The sequence below is a fragment of the Oncorhynchus gorbuscha genome, unplaced genomic scaffold (genome assembly GCF_021184085.1).
Source record: "Oncorhynchus gorbuscha isolate QuinsamMale2020 ecotype Even-year unplaced genomic scaffold, OgorEven_v1.0 Un_scaffold_554, whole genome shotgun sequence".
NCBI lineage: Eukaryota > Metazoa > Chordata > Actinopteri > Salmoniformes > Salmonidae > Oncorhynchus > Oncorhynchus gorbuscha.
The window spans coordinates 397,781-412,780 of NW_025745385.1; the positions used below are offsets into that span (position 1 = coordinate 397,781).

The window sequence follows — 15,000 nt, forward strand, 5'->3', positions numbered from 1 at the left end:
ATCGCCATGGACACACGTCGGACAGCAGGACGAGGCAGCACAACATGTGTTTTCGTGGCGTTAGTTGTAGCGACGTGTCTTGAAACCGTTCGTGCTTTCGGCCGCAGTCAAGACAGCGAATTCACCTTTATCTTAGCAGCCGGAAGAACCGAGTGCTTTTTCCAAACGGCTGCGAAGAACGTTACCATGGAAGTGGAGTATCAGGTAAACTAACCCGTTGGTTAGCTGTCTAGTGTGTGCATTGGCGAGCGACAAAAGATCGCAACGCAGAAGTTAGCAGGCTTGTAAACGTTAGCTAATGAAAACACGATATACAGTCCCAGAAAAGGCTAGCTGTGACAATGATGCTATTCTCAGTTCGCCTCCCGTGATGACTAACTACAGCAGCAGGCTAGTCGCGCCAGGTAACGTTATCTAGCTAACTCGCTAGTTAAGGAGAGAGACACAGCAGCAAGCTATCTGGTTGTGCCCTTTCGCATGTATGCTGTGTAGGACACTTGACCCAGGCTACACACGAGAGAGACTACTTGAAGCCGTATAAGCAAGGATGCTGTTTTGCAGTAGTATCCCCATCTATAACCTAACCTTTCGTATGATGCAGGTGAACCATACGGCTGTAACCAAATGTTATCTTTCTCCCAGAGGAGAAAATGGGATACCTGGTCAGTTGTACAACTCAATGCATTCAACTGAAATGTGTCTTCCGCATTTAACCCAACCACTCTGAATCAGAGAGGGGGGGGGGGGGCTGCCTTAATCGATATCCACGTCTTTGGCGTCCAGGGAACAGTGGGTTAACTCCTGAGAGGGGTACATTTGCTCGTTAAATAGTGTTTTATGAATGCGTCTCTCTCCATCTCTCGTCTCCCACTCTACAGAGATTTAGCCAGTGTAAGTGTTACAAATAAATCCTACCCAGTGATGTAAATACATCATTATAAACTGAGTGGTTCAAGCCCTGAATGCTGATTGGCTGACAACCATGGTATATCAGACCGTATTCCTAATTACGTTGGTAACCAGTTTATAATAGCAATAAGGCAACAGAGGGTAGCTAAGGGCTGTGTCCAGGCACTCAGCGATGCGTCGTGCATAAAAGAAAAGCCCTTAGCCATGGTATATTGTCCATATACCACACCCCCTTGGGCCTTATTGCTTACCACTTCACCTACATCTTGACACAAACAGCTCCAACAACTCTCTCAATTAGGTCATATCTATCAATATGTGTCTTTGTTCTATAGGCTAGTTAGCCAATCTGTCCCAGTCCATCCACAGAGGGGAGGGTAGCTAGCCTGATCCCCCCCCCCCCTAGGCTACAGGGTGGCTCCCTCTCCCCCCAGGCTACAGGGTGGCTCCCTCTCCCCCCAGGCTACAGGGTGGCTCCCTCTCCCCCAGGCTACAGGGTGGCTCCCTCTCCCCCAGGCTACAGGGTGGCTCCCTCTCCCCCAGGCTACAGGGTGGCTCCTCTCCCCCAGGCTACAGGGTGGCTCCCTCTCCCCCAGGCTACAGGGTGGCTCCCTCCCCCAGGCTGGCTCCCCCCCAGGCTACAGGGTGGCTCCCTCTCCCCCAGGCTACAGGGTGGCTCCCTCTCCCCCAGGCTACAGGGTGGCTCCCTCTCCCCCAGGCTACAGGGTGGCTCCCTCTCCCCCAGGCTACAGGGTGGCTCCCTCTCCCCCAGGCTACAGGGTGGCTCCCTCTCCCCCAGGCTACAGGGTGGCTCCCTCTCCCCCAACAGGGTGGCTCCCTCTCCCCCAGGCTACAGGGTGGCTCCCTCTCCCCCAGGCTACAGGGTGGCTCCCTCTCCCCCAGGCTACAGGGTGGCTCCCTCTCCCCCAGGCTACAGGGTGGCTCCCTCTCCCCCAGGCTACAGGGTGGCTCCCTCTCCCCCAGGCTACAGGGTGGCTCCCCTCTCCCCCAGGCTACAGGGTGGCTCCCTCTCCCCCAGGCTACAGGGTGGCTCCCTCCCCCCAGGCTACAGGGTGGCTCCCTCTCCCCCAGGCTACAGGGTGGCTCCCTCTCCCCCAGGCTACAGGGTGGCTCCCTCTCCCCCCCAGGGTGGCTCCCTCTCCCCCCAGGCTACAGGGTGGCTCCCTCTCCCCCAGGCTACAGGGTGGCTCCCTCTCCCCCAGGCTACAGGGTGGCTCCCTCTCCCCCAGGCTACAGGGTGGCTCCCTCTCCCCCAGGCTACAGGGTGGCTCCCTCTCCCCCAGGCTACAGGGTGGCTCCCTCTCCCCCAGGCTACAGGGTGGCTCCCTCTCCCCCAGGCTACAGGGTGGCTCCCTCTCCCCCAGGCTACAGGGTGGCTCCCTCTCCCCCAGGCTACAGGGTGGCTCCCTCTCCCCCAGGCTACAGGGTGGCTCCCTCTCCCCCAGGCTACAGGGTGGCTCCTCCCCCTCCCCCAGGCTACAGGGTGGCTCCCTCTCCCCCAGGCTACAGGGTGGCTCCCTCTCCCCCAGGCTACAGGGTGGCTCCTCTCCCCCCAGGCTACAGGGTGGCTCCCTCTCCCCCAGGCTACAGGGTGGCTCCCTCCCCCAGGCTACAGGGTGGCTCCCTCTCCCCCAGGCTACAGGGTGGCTCCCTCTCCCCCAGGCTACAGGGTGGCTCCCTCTCCCCCAGGCTACAGGGTGGCTCCCTCTCCCCCAGGCTACAGGGTGGCTCCCTCTCCCCCAGGCTACAGGGTGGCTCCCTCTCCCCCAGGCTACAGGGTGGCTCCCTCTCCCCCAGGCAGGGTGGCTCCCTCTCCCCCAGGCTACAGGGTGGCTCCCTCTCCCCCAGGCTACAGGGTGGCTCCCTCTCCCCCAGGCTACAGGGTGGCTCCCTCTCCCCCAGGCTACAGGGTGGCTCCCTCTCCCCCCAGGCTACAGGGTGGCTCCCTCTCCCCCAGGCTACAGGGTGGCTCCCTCTCCCCCCAGGCTACAGGGTGGCTCCTCTCCCCCAGGCTACAGGGTGGCTCCCTCTCCCCCAGGCTACAGGGTGGCTCCCTCTCCCCCAGGCTACAGGGTGGCTCCCTCTCCCCCAGGCTACAGGGTGGCTCCCTCTCCCCCAGGCTACAGGGTGGCTCCCTCTCCCCCAGGCTACAGGGTGGCTCCCTCTCCCCCAGGCTACAGGGTGGCTCCCTCCCCCAGGCTACAGGGTGGCTCCCCTCCCCCAGGCTACAGGGTGGCTCCCCCAGGCTACAGGGTGGCTCCCCCAGGCTACAGGGTGGCTCCCCCAGGCTACAGGGTGGCTCCCCCAGGCAGGGTGGCTCCCCCAGGCTACAGGGTGGCTCCCCAGGCTACAGGGTGGCTCCCCCAGGCAGGGTGCCCCCAGGCTACAGGGTGCCCCCCCAGGCTACAGGGTGCCCCCCCCAGGCTAGCCAATACCAGAGAGCTATATAAGTGCACACTTCAGAGGAGTAGAGATTATTGGGTCGCAGGCAGCTCTAGTCTGTTTGTTCAGTGGGAGAGTCCCTGTTGTGGAGTTTACAGGCAGCTCTAGTCTGTTTGTTCAGTGGGAGAGTCCCTGTAGTGGAGTTTACAGGCAGCTCTAGTCTGTTTGTTCAGTGGGAGAGTCCCTGTAGTGGAGTTTACAGGCAGCTTGCCACCTATTCAACTCAGGCAGTGTGTGTTGATGTGTAACCCCTCTCAGGCAGTGTGTGTTGACGTGTAACCCCTCTCAGGCTGTGTGTGTGTGTTGATGTGTAACCCCTCAGGCAGTGTGTGTGTGTTGATGTGTAACCCCTCAGGCATTGTGTGTGTTGATGTGTAACCCCTCAGGCATTGTGTGTGTGTTGATGTGTAACCCCTCTCAGGCAGTGTGTGTTGATGTGTAACCCCTCAGGCATTGTGTGTGTTGATGTGTAACCCCTCAAGCAGTGTGTGAGTGTTGATGTGTAACCCCTCTCAGGCAGTGTGTGTGTGGTGTTGTGTAACCCCTCTCAGGCAGTGTGTGTGTGGTGTTGTGTAACCCCTCTCAGGCAGTGTGTGTGTGTTGATGTGTAACCCCTCTCAGGCAGTGTGTGTTGATGTGTAACCCCTCTCAGGCAGTGTGTGTTGTTGTGTAACCCCTCTCAGGCAGTGTGTGTGGTGTTGTGTAACCCCTCTCAGGCAGTGTGTGTGTTGTTGTGTAACCCCTCTCAGGCAGTGTGTGTGTTGATGTGTAACCCCTCTCAGGCAGTGTGTGTGTTGATGTGTAACCCCTCTCAGGCAGTGTGTGTTGATGTGTAACCCCTCTCAGGCAGTGTGTGTGTGTTGTGTAACCCCTCTCAGGCAGTGTGTGTGTTGTGTAACCCCTCTCAGGCAGTGTGTGTTGTTGTGTAACCCCTCTCAGGCAGTGTGTGTTGTTGTGTAACCCCTCTCAGGCAGTGTGTGTGTTGTGTAACCCCTCTCAGGCAGTGTGTGTGTTGTGTAACCCCTCTCAGGCAGTGTGTGGTGTTGTGTAACCCCTCTCAGGCAGTGTGTGGTGTTGTGTAACCCCTCTCAGGCAGTGTGTGGTGTTGTGTAACCCCTCTCAGGCAGTGTGTGGTGTTGTGTAACCCCTCTCAGGCAGTGTGTGTGTGGTGTTGTGTAACCCCTCTCAGGCAGTGTGTGTGTGGTGTTGTGTAACCCCTCTCAGGCAGTGTGTGTGTGGTGTTGTGTAACCCCTCTCAGGCAGTGTGTGTGTGGTGTTGTGTAACCCCTCTCAGGCAGTGTGTGTGTGGTGTTGTGTAACCCCTCTCAGGCAGTGTGTGTGTGGTGTTGTGTAACCCCTCTCAGGCAGTGTGTGTGTGGTGTTGTGTAACCCCTCTCAGGCAGTGTGTGTGTGGTGTTGTGTAACCCCTCTCAGGCAGTGTGTGTGTGGTGTTGTGTAACCCCTCTCAGGCAGTGTGTGTGTGGTGTTGTGTAACCCCTCTCAGGCAGTGTGTGTGTGTTGTTGTGTAACCCCTCTCAGGCAGTGTGTGTGTGTTGTTGTGTAACCCCTCTCAGGCAGTGTGTGTGTTGATGTGTAACCCCTCTCAGGCAGTGTGTGTGTGTGTGTGTGTGTTGTTGTGTGTGTGTGTGTGTGTGTGTGTGTGTGTGTTGTTGTGTAACCCCTCTCAGGCAGTGTGTGTGTTGTTGTGTAACCCCTCTCAGGCAGTGTGTGTGTGTAACCCCTCTCAGGCAGTGTGTGTGTTGTTGTGTAACCCCTCTCAGGCAGTGTGTGTGTTGTTGTGTAACCCCTCTCAGGCAGTGTGTGTGTAACCCCTCTCAGGCAGTGTGTGTGTTGATGTGTAACCCCTCTCAGGCAGTGTGTGTGTTGATGTGTAACCCCTCTCAGGCAGTGTGTGTGTTGTTGTGTAACCCCTCTCAGGCAGTGTGTGTGTTGTTGTGTAACCCCTCTCAGGCAGTGTGTGTGTTGTTGTGTAACCCCTCTCAGGCAGTGTGTGTAACCCCTCTCAGGCAGTGTGTGTAACCCCTCTCAGGCAGTGTGTGTAACCCCTCTCAGGCAGTGTGTGTAACCCCTCTCAGGCAGTGTGTGTGTTGTTGTGTAACCCCTCTCAGGCAGTGTGTGTAACCCCTCTCAGGCAGTGTGTGTTGTTGTGTAACCCCTCTCAGGCAGTGTGTGTTGTGTGTAACCCCTCTCAGGCAGTGTGTGTTGTTGTGTAACCCCTCTCAGGCAGTGTGTGTAACCCCTCTCAGGCAGTGTGTGTTGTTGTGTAACCCCTCTCAGGCAGTGTGGGTGTTGTTGTGTAACCCCTCTCAGGCAGTGTGGGTGTTGTTGTGTAACCCCTCTCAGGCAGTGTGTGTTGTTGTGTAACCCCTCTCAGGCAGTGTGGGTGTTGTGTAACCCCTCTCAGGCAGTGTGTGTTGTTGTGTAACCCCTCTCAGGCAGTGTGTGTAACCCCTCTCAGGCAGTGTGTGTGTAACCCCTCTCAGGCAGTGTGTGTTGTTGTGTAACCCCTCTCAGGCAGTGTGGGTGTTGTTGTGTAACCCCTCTCAGGCAGTGTGTGTTGTTGTGTAACCCCTCTCAGGCAGTGTGTGTGTTGTTGTGTAACCCCTCTCAGGCAGTGTGTGTTGTTGTGTAACCCCTCTCAGGCAGTGTGTGTGTAACCCCTCTCAGGCAGTGTGTTTTGTTGTGTAACCCCTCTCAGGCAGTGTGTGTGTAACCCCTCTTGTGTAACCCCTCTCAGGCAGTGTGTGTTTTGTTGTGTAACCCCTCTCAGGCAGTGTGTGTTGTTGTGTAACCCCTCTCAGGCAGTGTGTGTGTAACCCCTCTCAGGCAGTGTGTGTTGTTGTGTAACCCCTCTCAGGCAGTGTGTGTTGTTGTGTAACCCCTCTCAGGCAGTGTGTGTTTTGTTGTGTAACCCCTCTCAGGCAGTGTGTGTGTGTGTAACCCCTCTCAGGCAGTGTGTGTTTTGTTGTGTAACCCCTCTCAGGCAGTGTGTGTGTAACCCCTCTCAGGCAGTGTGTGTGTGTAACCCCTCTCAGGCAGTGTGTGTTGTTGTGTAACCCCTCTCAGGCAGTGTGTGTGTTGTTGTGTAACCCCTCTCAGGCAGTGTGTGTGTAACCCCTCTCAGGCAGTGTGTGTGTAACCCCTCTCAGGCAGTGTGTGTTGTTGTGTAACCCCTCTCAGGCAGTGTGTGTGTAACCCCTCTCAGGCAGTGTGTGTTGTTGTGTAACCCCTCTCAGGCAGTGTGTGTGTAACCCCTCTCAGGCAGTGTGTGTAACCCCTCTCAGGCAGTGTGTGTTGTTGTGTAACCCCTCTCAGGCAGTGTGTGTTGTTGTGTAACCCCTCTCAGGCAGTGTGTGTGTAACCCCTCTCAGGCAGTGTGTGTGTAACCCCTCTCAGGCAGTGTGTGTGTAACCCCTCTCAGGCAGTGTGTGTGTAACCCCTCTCAGGCAGTGTGTGTTGTTGTGTAACCCCTCTCAGGCAGTGTGTGTTGTTGTGTAACCCCTCTCAGGCAGTGTGTGTGTAACCCCTCTCAGGCAGTGTGTGTGTAACCCCTCTCAGGCAGTGTGTGTTGTTGTGTAACCCCTCTCAGGCAGTGTGTGTTGTTGTGTAACCCCTCTCAGGCAGTGTGTGTTGTTGTGTAACCCCTCTCAGGCAGTGTGTGTTGTTGTGTAACCCCTCTCAGGCAGTGTGTGTTGTTGTGTAACCCCTCTCAGGCAGTGTGTGTTGTTGTGTAACCCCTCTCAGGCAGTGTGTGTGTAACCCCTCTCAGGCAGTGTGTGTGTAACCCCTCTCAGGCAGTGTGTGTGTAACCCCTCTCAGGCAGTGTGGGTGTTGTTGTGTAACCCCTCTCAGGCAGTGTGTGTGTAACCCCTCTCAGGCAGTGTGTGTTGTTGTGTAACCCCTCTCAGGCAGTGTGTGTGTAACCCCTCTCAGGCAGTGTGTGTGTTGTTGTGTAACCCCTCTCAGGCAGTGTGTGTGTTGTTGTGTAACCCCTCTCAGGCAGTGTGTGTTGTTGTGTAACCCCTCTCAGGCAGTGTGTGTAACCCCTCTCAGGCAGTGTGTGTTGTTGTGTAACCCCTCTCAGGCAGTGTGTGTAACCCCTCTCAGGCAGTGTGTGTTGTTGTGTAACCCCTCTCAGGCAGTGTGTGTTGTTGTGTAACCCCTCTCAGGCAGTGTGTGTAACCCCTCTCAGGCAGTGTGTGTGTTGTGTAACCCCTCTCAGGCAGTTGTGTAACCCCTCTCAGGCAGTGTGTGTTGTTGTGTAACCCCTCTCAGGCAGTGTGTGTGTTGTTGTGTAACCCCTCTCAGGCAGTGTGTGTGCTCAGCACTAGTGAAGGACTGAATGTTATGACATATGACCTTGTCCTGTAACGTCAGACTGTTCATGTATAGGTGGGTTCTATGTGCCAGTAAGACTCACATATCTAGAGGAACAGCCATGTTTGTTTTGTGTTTTCCTTGTGTGATGACGTAGGGGGGTGAGTGTGAACATCTGATTTCAGTTGTGATACAGGGGACAGAGAAACAGTTTACAGAAAACCTAGATCCTCCACTATGCTGTAGAGATTAGGCCTATCTGATAGGGAGTCGTCTGCATCCCTATTCCCTATGTAGTGCACTACCTGTGACCAGAGCCCCTATGGCCTCCCAGGAGAATGGAGGTTCAGATAGTTTCTGTTCAACACATTTCTATCATCTGTCAGAGAGAATAGGAGATCCTGTCAGCTCTATTTCCTCTATTTCTACCTGCACCATTCAGAGGTTCACGTCACTGAGTACACATCCTGTTTTACTCAGGTAACATTATCGCACACATCATGTTTCATATCCTAGCTCTCTGACGGGCAGTGTGACTCATGTCTATAGCTGTTGTAAAAGTACCTTTCGTGTGTGTGTGTGTGTGTGTGTGTGTTCCTCTCTCCAGGTGATAGCCGGTGCAGGTATGGATGTAGATTTCACCGTTCTCTCTCCTCACGGATTCCAGCTCATCTCTGAGTTCCGCCGCTCAGACGGAGTCCACATGTCAGTACCGCTGCCTCTCATTGGTCCAATCTACTCGCACAACATCTCTTCTAGTTCTGCGATTGGTCTATTTCTCTGCTTCTGTGATGTCACAATTCAACCTCGGATCACCCTGTGTTTTTTTGACCTCGCTCTCTCCCCTTCCCTCTCTTTTTGATTTGCTGTTGGCTTTGTGCCCACATCTCTGATTGGTTGCTTTCTCTGTGTCAGCGCCTCTGATTGGTTGTTTTGTTCTAGGGTGGAACCCACGGAGGAAGGAGACTACCAGATCTGTTTTGACAACAGCTTCAGCCGCTTCTCTGAGAAGATGGTCTTCTTTGAGGTTTATTTGTGTTAATATTATTTAATTGGTTGATTTGATTTACTGTAAGTCGCTCTGGATAAGAGCATCTGCTAATTTAATCAAATGTAAATAAAGATACTATAAAGTGTGTGTAAAAATGCAGGTCATCATCGAGGGACAGCCGGGTGACGTGGGTGGGGATGACGAGTGGGCGGGGCTTGGAGAGCCTGAGAGCCTATTGGAGTACAAACTGGAGGACATTAGGGTGAGTAGTCTATTGGATGGATGACCAGGTCTTCAACACATTCGCTGTAATTGAAGAGAGAAAAAAATGAACGTACACAGTACCGTTCCTCTTTACAAACTCCTCCCCCTCTCTCTTCCTCATCACCCTCTCCTTCCTCCTCCCCTCTCCTGTCCCTTCCTCCTCTCTCTCTTCCTCATCACCCTCTCCTTCCTCCTCCCCTCTCCTGTCCCTTCCTCCTCTCTCTCTTCCTCATCACCCTCTCCTTCCTCTTCCCCCTCTCCTGTCCCTTCCTCCTCTCTCTCTTCCTCATCACCCTCTCCTTCCTCTTCCCCCTCTCCTGTCCCTTCCTCCTCTCTCTTCCTCATCACCCTCTCCTTCCTCCTCCCCTCTCCTGTCCCTTCCTCCTCTCTTTCTTCCTCATCACCCTCTCCTTCCTCCTCCCCCTCTCCTGTCCCTTCCTCCTCTCTTTCTCTCTTCCTCATCACCCTCTTTCTCTCTTCTCTTTCTCTCTCTCCCCCTCCCTCCCCACCCTCCTCTCTCCCACCCTCCCTCCTCTCTCACCTCCCCTCCAGGAGTCAATAGACTCAGTACACCGTCGATTAGAGAGAAGTGGTCAGATGCAGACAGTACTGAGAGCGTTTGAGGCCAGGGACCGTAACCTGCTAGAAGACAACTTGTGGAGGGTCTCCTTCTGGTCCTGTACCAGTCTCATTGTAATGCTGGGGGTCGCACTAACTCAGGTAACACACCCCCACACGAGGACAACCTGTAGAGGTTCTCCTTCTGGTCCTGTTCCAGTCTCCTAGTTACAGACCTGCCAACCTGCACAGATTTTCAGGTCAAAGTATGCTGGTATGAAGAACTACCCTAAAATATGCAAAAAGATGCTTCTAGTGGGCACTGAGGTTTTTGAAGCTGAGCCAATCGGAGGGGGAGAGGAGGGTGGGAGATGCTTCTAGTGGGCACTTTGAGGTTTTTGAAGCTGAGCCAATTGGAGGGGGAGAGGAGGGTGGGAGATGCTTCTAGTGGGCACATTGGGGATTTGAAGCTGAGCCAATCGGAGGGGGAGAGGAGGGTGGGAGATGCTTCTAGTGGGCACATTGGGGATTTGAAGCTGAGCCAATCGGAGGGGGAGAGGAGGGTGGGAGATGCTTCTAGTGGGCACATTGGGGTTTTTGAAGCTGAGCCAATCGGAGGGGGAGAGGAGGGTGGGAGATGCTTCTAGTGGGCACATTGGGGTTTTTGAAGCTGAGCCAATCGGGACACGGACGAGGAAAAAATCTCTAGCTCCTCGCTTGATCTCCGAAACAGTAGTAGACGTGAGTTCATTGACTAGCAAGGAAACACGTGTTGTGGTGCGGTAGGTCAGCGGGTGCGGTAGGTCAGCGGGTGCGGTAGGTCAGCGGGTGCGGTAGGTCAGCGGGTGCGGTAGGTCAGAGACTTGCGGAAACGTGGGCTGGGGTTAAATATAATACAAAACACATCACGACAAGAGACACCACACCACTACATAAAGAGAGACACCACTACATAAAGAGAGACACCACTACATAAAGAGAGACACCACTACATAAAGAGAGACACCACTACATAAAGAGAGACACCACTACATAAAGAGAGACACCACTACATAAAGAGAGACACCACTACATAAAGAGAGACACCACTACATAAAGAGAGACACCACTACATAAAGAGAGACACCACTACATAAAGAGACACCACACCACTACATAGAGAGAGACACCACAACACTACATAAAGAGACACCACAACACTACATAAAGAGACACCACAACACTACATAAAGAGACACCACAACACTACATAAAGAGACACCACAACACTACATAAAGAGACACCACAACACTACATAAAGAGACACCACAACACTACATAAAGAGACACCACTACACTACATAAAGAGAGACCACTACACTACATAAAGAGAGACCACTACACTACATAAAGAGAGACACCACACCACTACATAAAGAGAGACACCACACCACTACATAAAGAGAGACACCACACCACTACATAAAGAGAGACACCACACCACTACATAAAGAGAGACACCACACCACTACATAAAGAGAGACACCACACCACTACATAAAGAGAGACACCACACCACTACATAAAGAGAGACACCACACCACTACATAAAGAGAGACACCACACCACTACATAAAGAGAGACACCACACCACTACATAAAGAGAGACACCACACCACTACATAAAGAGAGACACCACACCACTACATAAAGAGAGACACCACACCACTACATAAAGAGAGACACCACACCACTACATAAAGAGAGACACCACACCACTACATAAAGAGACACCACACCACTACATAAAGAGACACCACACCACTACATAAAGAGAGACACCACACCACTACATAAAGAGAGACACCACACCACTACATAAAGAGAGACACCACACCACTACATAAAGAGACACCACACCACTACATAAAGAGAGACACCACACCACTACATAAAGAGAGACACCACACCACTACATAAAGAGAGACACCACACCACTACATAAAGAGAGACACCACACCACTACATAAAGAGAGACACCACACCACTACATAAAGAGAGACACCACACCACTACATAAAGAGAGACACCACACCACTACATAAAGAGAGACACCACACCACTACATAAAGAGAGACACCACACCACTACATAAAGAGAGACACCACACCACTACATAAAGAGAGACACCACACCACTACATAAAGAGAGACACCACACCACTACATAGAGAGACACCACACCACTACATAGAGAGAGACACCACACCACTACATAGAGAGAGACACCACACCACTACATAAAGAGAGACACCACACCACTACATAGAGAGACACCACACCACTACATAAAGAGAGACACCACACCACTACATAGAGAGACACCACACCACTACATAGAGAGACACCACACCACTACATAGAGAGACACCACCACACCACTACACTCTGCGGATGTTGTAGAGCATGAACGACAGGAACGGGCCACCGCCCACAGAGAGAGACACCACACCACTACATAAAGAGAGACACCACACCACTACATAGAGAGACACCACACCACTACATAGAGAGACACCACACCACTACATAGAGAGACACCACACCACTACATAGAGAGACACCACACCACTACATAGAGAGACACCACACCACTACATAGAGAGACACCACACCACTACATAGAGAGACACCACACCACTACATAGAGAGACACCACACCACTACATAAAGAGAGACACTACACCACACCACTACATAAAGAGACACTACACCACACCACTACATAGAGAGACACTACACCACACCACTACATAGAGAGACACTACACCACACCACTACATAGAGAGACACCACACCACTACATAGAGAGACACCACACCACTACATAGAGAGACACCACACCACTACATAGAGAGACACCACACCACTACATAGAGAGACACCACACCACTACATAGAGAGACACCACACCACTACATAGAGAGACACCACACCACTACATAGAGAGACACCACACCACTACATAAAGAGAGACACCACACCACTACATAAAGAGAGACACCACACCACTACATAAAGAGAGACACCACACCACTACATAAAGAGAGACACCACACCACTACATAAAGAGAGACACCACACCACTACATAAAGAGAGACACCACACCACTACATAGAGAGACCACACCACTACATAGAGAGACACTACACCACACCACTACATAGAGAGACCACTACACCACTACATAAAGAGACTCCACACCACTACATAAAGAGACTCCACACCACTACATAAAGAGACTCCACACCACTACATATAGAGACACCACACCACTACATATAGAGACACCACACCACTACATAGAGACACCACACCACTACATAGAGACACCACACCACTACATAGAGACACCACACCACTACATAGACACCACACCACTACATAGAGAGACACTACACCACACCACTACATAGAGAGACCACTACACCACTACATAAAGAGACTCCACACCACTACATAAAGAGACTCCACACCACTACATAAAGAGACTCCACACCACTACATATAGAGACACCACACCACTACATATAGAGACACCACACCACTACATAGAGACACCACACCACTACATAGAGACACCACACCACTACATAGAGACACCACACCACTACATAGAGACACCACACCACTACATAGACACCACACCACTACATAGAGAGAGACTACTACACTACATAGAGACACCACACCACTACATAAAGAGAGACACCACACCACTACATAAAGAGAGACACCACACCACTACATAAAGACAGACCTAAGACAGCAACACAGCGTGGTAGCAACACAGCGTGGCAGCAACACAGCGTGGCAGCAACACAGCGTGGTAGGAGAACAAAACATGGTATAAACATTATCGGGCCCAGACAACAGCACAAAGGCAAGGTAGACAACAATACATCAGGCGAAGCAGCCTGTCAGTAAGAGTCTCCATGATTGAGTCTGAATAAAGATGGGTCTATAGTCTACCATTCCTATAGAGATGGGTCTATAAAGATGGGTCTATAGTCTACCATTCCTATAGAGGGTCTTCTGCCAACATCATTATGGGATAAAAGGTGCGTTTGATTTGAGCAGTGTGAGGGTCTTCTGCCAACATCATTATGGGATAAAAGGTGTGTTTGATTTGAGCAGTGTGGGGGTCTTCTGCCAACATCATTATGGGATAAAAGGTGTGTTTGATTTGAGCAGTGTGGGGGTCTTCTGCCAACATCATTATGGGATAAAAGGTGCGTTTGATTTGAGCAGTGTGGGGGTCTTCTGCCAACATCATTATGGGATAAAAGGTGCGTTTGATTTGAGCAGTGTGGGGGTCTTCTGCCAACATCATTATGGGATAAAAGGTGCGTTTGATTTGAGCAGTGTGGGGGTCTTCTGCCAACATCAGTATGGGATAAAAGGTGCGTTTGATTTGAGCAGTGTGGGGGTCTTCTGCCAACATCAGTGTAATCAGTCACTCAGGTAACATCTGTCTCTAACTGTCTGTTCCTCCTCTCTCAGGTCTATACCGTCCGCAGACTGTTTGACGATAAGAGGCGTGTCTGTACATAAAGACAAGCCCACTCCGCCACCTCACAGCCAATCAGGGTTAAGGTGGGAAGAGAAGAGCGGAAAAGGGTGGAGAGGAAGGAAGACGAGGAGGGAGCAGAAGAGTAAATTATCTGCGTCACAAATTGCACCTTATTCCTTATCTAGAGCCTCTCTCTGGTCAGAAGATGCTGAACCTTTATTTAACTAGGTAAGCCAGTTAGGATTTTACCCAGGATTGGGACGTCAGATTTTTACCTTGTCAGCTCTGGGATTCGATCCAGCAACCTTTTGGTTACTGGCCCAACGCTCTAACCACTAGGCCACCAGCCGCGCCTAGTAGGGCACTATCTAGGGAATAGGGTGCTATTTGGGACACTCAACACGGTGCCTTTTACCGTGTTATTGTAGTGTTCCCTTTATTTTCTGGAGCAGTGGATTTATATAATTTTTACAAAATGCTAATTTTCTATATCTAATAATGTGTGCGTCATGGATAAAGATGGGTCAGTGTGTTAGAAATTCCAGAGCTGATGGTCCCAGTCTGCCCCTGAGTCAGTCATCATTTACCCACAATGCATCAAGGATGTGATGCGCTCAATAGTGCACGTTGGGTTTAAATCTCTCTAGTAATTGAATTTCTATGGATCCTCCTATTTTACCAGAACAAGCCCCACCCAACCCCTAATGTCCTTCTCTCATTGGTCCATGTCTTTGTGACCTGTTGTGGGTAGCCAATCACCTTTTTTTTTGGTGTTACTGAGTTTTATGTGCCAGTAAGATTCTATGCTGATATCTAGATGAACAGGTATGTTTGTGGTGGGTTTCCAATGTGGGGATGTGTGTATGTGTCCATCTAACTGTTGTGGTATAGGGGACAGAAACCGTTTACAGAGAACCTAGTTTA

General features: G+C 51.9%; 1 protein-coding gene across 1 annotated transcript in view; it reads left to right on the top strand.

Annotated features, from left to right (window-relative positions):
• The window catches only part of LOC124018659 (transmembrane emp24 domain-containing protein 1-like), a 15,481-nt gene that overhangs the window by 167 nt on the left and 314 nt on the right, over positions 1-15,000 (top strand). The window contains exons 1-6 of the mRNA XM_046333994.1: positions 1-204; positions 8,318-8,415; positions 8,653-8,737; positions 8,862-8,963; positions 9,518-9,685; positions 14,067-15,000. The exon at positions 1-204 is cut by the window's left edge and continues 167 nt beyond it; the exon at positions 14,067-15,000 is cut by the window's right edge and continues 314 nt beyond it. Of these exons, the coding sequence (XP_046189950.1) occupies positions 7-204; positions 8,318-8,415; positions 8,653-8,737; positions 8,862-8,963; positions 9,518-9,685; positions 14,067-14,117 (702 nt within the window). The 5' untranslated portion in view covers positions 1-6 and the 3' untranslated portion in view covers positions 14,118-15,000. The remainder of the gene's footprint in view (positions 205-8,317; positions 8,416-8,652; positions 8,738-8,861; positions 8,964-9,517; positions 9,686-14,066) is intronic.